At 41.2% G+C, this 9,343-nt stretch overlaps 2 protein-coding genes across 2 annotated transcripts; both read right to left on the reverse strand.

Annotated features, from left to right (window-relative positions):
* Positions 1-1,650: 1,650 nt before the first annotated feature.
* On the reverse strand, positions 1,651-2,223 carry LOC149098168 (uncharacterized). Its single transcript, XM_089276650.1, has one exon. It carries the CDS (start codon positions 2,221-2,223, stop codon positions 1,651-1,653), a length of 573 nt encoding a protein of 190 aa, XP_089132776.1.
* Positions 2,224-2,898: 675 nt separating this feature from the next.
* LOC149098169 (uncharacterized) lies at positions 2,899-3,927 on the reverse strand. Its single transcript, XM_089276651.1, has one exon. The coding sequence runs from the start codon at positions 3,925-3,927 to the stop codon at positions 2,899-2,901; it is 1,029 nt and encodes a 342-aa protein (XP_089132777.1).
* Positions 3,928-9,343: the final 5,416 nt, after the last annotated feature.

Genomic DNA, 9,343 nt, shown 5'->3' on the forward strand with positions numbered 1-9,343 from the left:
ACGGTTTGGCCTACAGTCCACACTAGTCCGTCACGAAAACGGAGCTTTTCGAAAACGTTCTTCAAACCGGAGGAATTTGAAAACGCATGGTGAAAACGCCGGCTATTCGTTTTAGTGAGCCGGGATGGAAAACATTTTGAAAACGGAGCTTTCCGAAAACGATGACGAGTTTTCCTCGAACACAAATCCAAAATGACCGGTGATTGTTGCGTTTTTAATTTTCTCCGGGGTTTTGAGAGTGCAAATACCGTTTTCAAATGTCTCCTGCGTAGTGCACGGTGGCGCGACCTTAGATTCGATGATCAAAACGTCATTTGACTTATCAATTGATTAGAGCAAGCGGTTTTATAGTGCAACATAAATCGACCGGCGATCATACGACCTCGTTAAGAGGATAAATAGCATGAAAAATTGACCTGATCGCAGGTTCATAGAAAGCGTAATGTTCGAGTCAGTCGCTTGATGTTACCATTTTAAAAACGGTAGACGATAAGAAATCAGTGCTCGATGCGTCTTCTTCTCCAAATCACTCTTATTAACTCTCCTCAGCCGACGCAGCACAATATCGCTGGAAAGTGGTTTCCATGTTATCGCAAATGTTGTTCAAATGTTCAAATGTTGTTGTTTATAGTGGTCAATGCGCTTAGCTACACCTAGGTAGTTCACAGGCATGCCACTTAACTGAAAGAAACAAATATATCAACTAAACATAATAGGCTTAAAAATCCCAACTGGCGGGAGGCAGACCAGTTGGCTATTTACAAGCATGACCGAGGCGTTGAACTAAGGTCTACAACGTCTACAACGATCGCAACGATTGCAGAACATTTTTGTATCGATCGCAGCGATCATATCTATTAAAGAACATATATTAATATTCTCGCGGGAAGTTTTCAATAGGACACTTTTACTATATTTCTCACTTACTAGGAGCGCTGTGATTGGTCAATTTAGCGGGCTGTATTCTGCTGTACGGCCCGCAAAATTTAAAGATGTGTTCTTCCCAAACCCGTCGGACAAACAATAGAGATATAACAAATATCTTACTAACCTCGTTTTCTCGGTCCATACTGTAAGTTACGGATCCTCGTTGTTCTCCTTCGATTTATGGCCCGCTCGTTTGCGCTTAGGCCATATAAATCGATGGGGAGAAAACAACGTCCTTAACTTACAGTACGGTCCTCGAACTCGGTTAGTCAGAGGTATGTATTCGAGTGGGAGTCTCTCTCAGGAGTCTCAGAGAACAGTACGATACTGAACAAATGTTTTCGAAATTCGCGTTTTGCGAGTACTTCCAAAGTTTGAAATCCCTTGAAAATTTATTTGACGCTTTCTAGAAGTGTCATATCGGAAATATCCATATGATATGAGTCAGTTACGTTAGACCCGAAGGAACAAGATCCGGGGATTTTTATTACTATCACTTATGTACTACATGTATGAGGTCACATTTTGTAACACCCCTCACTTGATCTCATATTGCCCAGGACATAACCATGTTTACATAATTATCTTATCAAATGTGAAATATAACAAAATTATGCACAATTATGAACGGGAACAAAGTTTTGTAAACTAAAACCATGCATTCTATCCAAAAATGTAACGGCTGAATTTCTGCAACTTGAACTTTGTTGCTGCCTTAGTCATCTAGTCAGATGCTATGTCTGCTGTGGGACAATATTTGACAACAACCTTACCAGTGTTTTGCACTGTTCGGATAAAATGATAACAGACGTCAATATGCTTCGATCTCTGCCGATTTACAGAGTTTTTAGATAAAGCGATTGCGCCCTGATTATCCTCAAAAATTCCAACTGGTCCACACACCTCATCGATGTCTCTTAACACTTGAGTGAGGTACAAATACTCCTGCACAGCTGCCGACAGTGCAATGCACTCTGCCTCACAAGATGACAGCGCCACCGTTGGCTGTTTCCTCGAACGTGACTTCCAGGAAATAAGAGGGCCAGCTTTGTTTAGACTGAAACAGCACCCACTGGTACTTCGCCTATCATCTGCCGACGACGCCCAGTCAGCGTCACTATAAACAACCAAAGTTAGGCCATCATCACATTTCCTGTAACATAGCTCATAGCGGAGAGTGCCCTTCAAGTACCTTAAAACATGTTTCACTGCAGTGCAGTGTTCCTGAACTGGACTAGACAGAAACTGTGACAACCTACTTACAACCCAACCTATGTCTGGTCTGGTACATGTCATAGCATAAACCAAGCTACCAACAGCTTCACGATATCTTCTGGGATCACAAGGTGTTTCACTACAAAACTCAAGCCTGTGCTCAGAAAGTGTGGCCCTTGGCTTGCAATCAGAAATTTCAAACCTCTCAAGGATTTTGCTTTAGTATCTTCTCTGGATCATCTTCACAAAGCCGTCACCCTGTTCAAAATCAATAGCTAAGAAGTATGAAAGTCTACCCAGGTCTTTCATGCGGAATCTCTCCTGAAACATCTGTTTAGCCTCAGACATCAGAACTATGTCACTTGCTGCAATAATGATGTTGTCGACCCAAACAAGTATTACAACTAGTTTACCCCCAAACTGTTTAGTATACATACAGTTGTCAACTGGACTCTGAACAAACTGGTTATCAAGTAGGAAACAGTGTAACACATTGTTCCAATTTCTACCTGATTGCTTCAATCCATACAGGGATTTGTTTAACTTATACACAAGTCTCCCATTAGAACTACTAGGGGCTTCAAAACCTTCAGCTTGGTCCATATATATCTCACAATCACTGGGAGCATTTAGGTATGCTGTTTTGACATCCATATGGTGTAGAATTAAATCGTGTTGTGCTGCTATTCGCAACAGAGCACGTACTGATGTGAGATTTGCCGTAGGGGGCAAATGTTTGCTGATAATCTACACCTTTCACTTGACTATAGCCTTTAGCAACATACCTAGGCTTGTAGGTTTTAGCACCATCAGAACCTTCTTTGATAGTGTAGACCCAACGGCCCCCACTGAATTCCTACCCTCTGGTAGGGTGGTTAGAATAAATGTCTCATTCTCGATAAGAGAATCCATTTTTTCTCTCATTGCTGCCTTCCAATTTTCTGACTCAGGAGATTCAATTGCTTCTTGGTATGTCTGGGGAAAAGCTGAAACCTTGTAACAATAATCAACACTAGATAATACCTGGTCACTCTCAGCAATAACCTCATCCAGATCAGTAACATAGCCATTGAGGTATGCTGGGCGTCTCCTCTTCTTGGTGGGGTATCTCGCACCTTCAGTCACAGATTGGGGGTTCCTATCAGTTTTGTCTTCAGTCACAAGCTTCTCAGCCTGTTCACCTGAGAATTTCTCCGACCTATGAAAATCAGATGCACTACACATATCAGGGTTAGTGTTCACAGCCTGTTCGCCTGAGATTTCCTCAGACCTGTTAACACCAGATGCACTACACATATCAGGGTTAGTGTTCTCAGCCTGTTCGCCTGAGATTTCCTCAGACCTGTTAACACCAGACGCACTACACATATCTGCATTAGTGTTACGCCGTAACAACACGAAATCATCTTCATCACATAACAGACTTCCTGTTTGAGTGTGTTTCTCATTAACACTTTCCGAAGGGAATTTTACCACCCTGTGCTTAATCACCTTAGCAATGTTTGGGAAATACACAAGGCAAGCGGGGCTTAGTTTGTCGTACCCCAGAAAAATCCCTTTGGTACACATAGGGTCTAGCTTCTTTTTCTCCTGCTTGTAGGCATAACATTCAGATCCGAAAAATCTCATGTCAGACAAGTTAGGTCTCTGACATGTGAGAGCAAAGTAAGGTGTTTGCTTTAAGCGATTGTTAAAGAACCTATTGCGCGTGTATGTTGCTGCCATAATTGCATATGGCCAGAACACCTTAGCTAAACTGGCCCGTATGGGCGGGCATCTCCCCATTTCAAATAGGGTTCTCCAGTGCCGCTCGGCTGTGCCGTTCTGGTGTGGTGAAAAGGGGGCAGAGGTATCATGCCTTGTGCGATTCGTCCTGAGAAGTGCCTCTAAATTCACAGAAGTAAACTCACCACCATTGTCAGATCTCATACATTTGACCTTACCACAAGGGGCTGAATCTGCCAAAAATCTCTCTTTAGCAGCCACTGTGTCACTCTTGTTCCTCAGAAATTAGACAAAAGCTGTACCTGAAAAATCATCTGTAAAGGCCAAACAATATTTAAAACCTTCCTTAAAGGCTGGATCAACAGGTCCAGCGAGGTCAGTATGAAGTAACTCTAGTGGGGCAGTCGCACGTGCATCAGAGTTTCTATTCCTATTCTGTGTGAGTTTTCCTAGCACACATACACTACAATCGCTAGGTTTGCTAGAACTCTTATGGCTAACCTTCATACCATCTACAACATGCTCTAGTTTCTTAATGTCATCATAATTACAATGTCCTAGGATTTGATGCCACTCATTCATAGGGCGTGCATAGTTTACGGAATCAGAATCAGTGATGTTATCATGTGTATTCAAATAAGACAATCTGCCATGCTTCTCAATGACAAACTTTGTGCCATCCATGTACATCAGCTCAGCAGAATCTGGCTGGAAAGCCACACTGGCAGCCCTCTCTGTTGCAGCTCTAACCGAGAATATGTCCTGAGGGTAGGATGTTATGAACAGAGCATTTCGCAAAGTTGCCTTCAGAGGTGTTCCAGACGAATCGACGATAGTAATATCAACATCTCCTCTTTTTAGGGCAACCTTATTTGCTCGAGTTCCATTTGCTAATTCAATGAAATGCTTGTCTGGCTTAAATGTGTCATCAAACTTTTTAAACTTAGACAAAATCAGTAATAATATGAGCAGTTGCACCGCAATCAACTAATAGTGTGTTTTGCTTCCCAGATGTAGGTTTACCAGAGACATTCTCATCCTCATGGGCATTAGTCTCAAAAGCAAATGAGAGTTCAATATCCTGGTCTGTTTTCTCAGATACGTAATTAACCTTGTCACCTTTCTTTCTTCTATGACGACATGTTTGATCACTGTGCGACCTTGAGCGGCAAGTATTATACTACTTCCCTACTTTGGGCTTCTTGGGACAGAAACGAGCTATATGACCTTGTTGGATGCAGTTGAAGCAGGTAAGATTTCCTTTTCCTCTCACTGGTGGTCTTACCTGTTGGAAATTGTCTTCTGCTTTCAAAATAGAGTAGTTATTATTTGCTGTTCTTGCTTTTTCAGTGTCCTCAAAGCTTCTTAGAGAGGATTTGGATTCGCTAAATGTTTGTTGCTTCTCGCTCTGTGTGACAACCACAACAAACGGTTTGTAACTTTGAGGTAATCCTTTGAGTACCATTGCTATAAGAAGACTGTCAGTTACAGTTTCTCCCGCATTTTCCAAAGCTGTTGCCGCCGTCTCCACTCTGATTACATAGTCAGTGACAGACTCATTCGCCGATCTAACTAAGGATGTTAGTTCGGTGTAAAGCGAAATCACACGTGGTTTCCCAGTCCCAGCGTAATGGGCTCGTAGAATCTGCAGCGCCTTTCTTCCATCGTCAATTGTATCTCTCATTACCAGCGCTAGGCTTTTGTCATCTAGGAACTGGATTAGTTCGGCAAACGCCCCCTCGTTTTTGCTAGCATTAGCTTCCTCGTCCCACGAGAGCGTCTTTCAACTTTTGCAATCTCATGTAGCCAAGGAATTTGACCTTCCATTGCTTGTATTTTCGCTCATCCCCATCGAAAATTGATCTTCCAAATCTTCCAGGAACATCTCATCTGGGCCCATAACCTGTTGAATTCACTTCTTCTGTCTTGATGGGGTGGGATTTTAAAGGTTCAAAGATCGCACTCAGAACACATGAGTCAGTTACGTTAGACCCGAAGGAACAAGACCCGGGGATTTTTATTACTATCACTTATGTACTACATGTATGATGTCACATTCTGTAATAGGACATTCCAGTGACGCCAATGAACTATTTCAACGTAAGTAACACTCTTTCAGTAGCATTATCGCTATTTATGCTATCCTCGAAAAGGGGCATTTTAAATCTGCCGTGTGGCACTAAATTTTCACGGGAGTTTATTTTTGCAAATCGGCGATATTTTTTATTTTGCGGGAACTGATTTTTGCGATTGTAGAAGACTTGGTTTTCTTACTGGGTACTAACTTTTGCCATCGTCGCGAAGTCCCGCTTAAATACCTCTTACAAACCGAATTCGAGGGCAGTCCTCTAAGTTACAGACCAAGATTTTTCCCCATCGATTTATGGTCCAAGCGCGAAGCGATTTCTGGCCCAAGGGCGGAGTGCGCGGGGCATAAATCGAAGGGGAAAAACGAGGATCCCTAACTTACAATACGGACCGAGTAAACGAGGTCAGTAAGATATTTATTATATCTGTACTGTGAGTCTGACGGGTTCGGGAACGATTTCTATTTAACCGGAACGGCTTCAAATTTCTGAAGCACCTCTAAAGCAAAACGAGTCAATTTGAAATCGTTGTTAAATAAGTGACTCTTTTAAGACTTAAAAGTCATTAGCAGACTTCAATGGACAATTTGAGAAGTAAAGGAAAGTTTTAAACTTTTACTTGCTTAAAAGGTTAAGAACACTTGGCAATAAATCACAAAACATTTTGGCAACAAAAACAGCTTTAAATTTTAGCGGGCCGTACAGTAGAATACGGATAATTAGAACCCGAGCAAATTTGGCTGGAAAAGGGCAGATATGTAATTTATTTTGGATTTCTTTTTTTCATCACGCTATAATATTATTATAAACACACCATTTTGCCTTCACTACACAACCAAACGCACACAAAGGTTATCAAGCATGAGCACGTGGCCATGGATCAGCCAGGCCCAAGATATGTTTTAATTGACATTAATAAGATTACAGCAAAATAGATAAACAATGCATCGATATCCTACGTGCACCAAAGCCGGACACGCAAACCCCCAAACCTCTAATTTAGGAAAAGTACCCCCGACCAAATGCAGGCGCCGTTTTAGATTATTATATAAACAACAGAATGAAAGATAAATTTAAATAAAATTTTTTACACCGATTAGTGATTAGCCATTATCACAAATTACCGCCCAATAAAGGTTTTTAATGAACATCAGCGCTAAAAATAGCACATTTCGGTGTCATCTTGACATCATTATCAAATTAGCAATAGAATGTGGGTGGAGGCGACTACTGCACTGTTTCCTGAAAAACCACGAGGTTAACTCATGGTACTTAGTATCAGTTCTATCAAATTCAAGCTCTTATGAAAGAATAGTTCTTCAAAATAATGAAGGATACTTGATGAATTGTTTTGGAAAGCTCCGCTGTAAACTCATCGATGCGGTGAAGGGTAGAGGAGTCGACAGGTCGTAGAGCCTAAAATGTTCAGAAAGCGTTGAGAGCGCCCGGTACTAGCTGTTCCTCTTAGTCTTTAAGACACTGTTTTGAAAAATACAGGAAGACCTCGTATATTCGACGGTATTACGCCTAACTTTGCCATCATGATTGCCGGGGTAAAAACATCGTCGAATTTCTGTTTGTTTGCATATAGAAACCGGGTGAGAATGCAAATAAATGTTCTTGTTAAAAGCAACTTGAGAAACATCATACTAATCATCTTTTCGCCAGTTTACGTGATAACAATTTCCTGTTCGTTAACGCCAGTGTAACCATCCAGCAGTAATAGGATTAGAAACAACTTCTGCTCACGGATGAGTAAGAGCAAAATTATGATAGGAAATTGCAAACTTTACACTTCGTTGACCAAATTTTCGCATAAATTAATTTACCGAATCATATTCACGCATGAAGTGGAAAAAACGCGCTTTTGAATGAGCACGTAGTTAATACGTTATGAACAATATTCTTGAGGGGGTGAGACCATACGTGCTGTGCGTGACACGCAGTGAAGGACATTACTACGGTAAAGTTGTCGAAAGTGTTGGCACATTTGCCAAATATCTTCCGTACTTCGATTTCCCTCAATTCCCGGCAACGATGAGCTCTAAAGCGTACTGCACGAGTAGTCCTTATCTAAGAAGGGTTCAACGTCGAACGGGGAAGGAAGGGGGGGGGGGGGGGGTGGGTGGGTCAATCTTTGCACCTGGGAATCTTTACATGGTAAAGCAACATACTTCATAGGGAGTGAATTAATCCTGTCCGATGCGACCTTTTGCATGGAACGAGCTGTATTCAATGAGGGTCTGAATGAGGTTAACCGACTGGCGATAAAGGGCCAAAAATATTACTGATTACTGACAAAACGAGGAAAATATTACCGACTAGCGACAAAAAAATTAAGTGAGATTTACTGACAACCGACAAAGGTCGAAAATTTTAACCGACAACCGACAAAGTAATCAAATTTTAACCGACAACCGACACGTGGATCCCCCTCCATTCAGACCCTCTTCAATTTGACCACAGTTTTTAAAAAGTCGCTATTTCAATACTCAATACTCAGGAATGCACAGGAATGGAATATTGAATTTGAATGTTCGAGAAAAACAAAACATGTCCAAGGGAAACAAAACACAATCAAGGTATCTGTTTTCGTCAAATAAACTGTCCGATGTGTCACAATTGCGAAACAGTCACCCCTCTTGTGCTAAGAATCTCAGTCGTTGGTTATCAATACTGTCAATAGCATTCTTCAGTCGTAGATTGCTGTTGAGGTGACATTTCAAGACAACATTTCAATGTTTTTATGATCGATATTCGAGCGAATGACCTCTTGAACCAAGATATAAAGTGATATGTGCAAATTGAAACTTAGCGCCGGCATAAAATTCTCTGCGTATCAATTGATGCCGTCGAGGTAACGTAAAGGGTCCTAAAGTCTCTCCATTTATACGGACAATTACTGGTTCCCGCCAATCATACCCATTTAATTTGGCAAACAAATAATTGTAGTATAAAAAATTACGGACGGTTTACACACGTATGTTATGATGATATAGGCTCATTGCGAATTAAGAGGCCCTGCGCCTAAGAAACGACCGATGATTTCCGGCTAAAAAATAAAATCGGCCGATTTTTATCTCTCAAGCAGAGGTTACCGAATACTATTTAAAAATGAATTTCTTTTGTTTCAGTTTCGCTTGAAACCAAAAATATCGAGCCACAAACTTTTTCGGTCTGATATCAGCAAAATCAGGCCGAAAATAAGCCCCCGCAAAAAAACTGTTCAGAAATTACTATCGCAACGCAAAATAATGAGAAAACTACACAGTGTTGAAGAAAAAGGCCTTTTAATGCAATGTCATTCGATAAACATCAAAAAACTGCCGAAGCGATTAACAAATAAAGTTTCAAATAATGCATACTAAATTAGATGGAGCGTTGGAGCT

This window comes from Orbicella faveolata, unplaced genomic scaffold (genome assembly GCF_042242905.1).
Source record: "Orbicella faveolata isolate gen_17 unplaced genomic scaffold, um_ofav_v1 contig_46, whole genome shotgun sequence".
Classification (NCBI taxonomy): Eukaryota; Metazoa; Cnidaria; class Anthozoa; order Scleractinia; family Merulinidae; genus Orbicella; species Orbicella faveolata.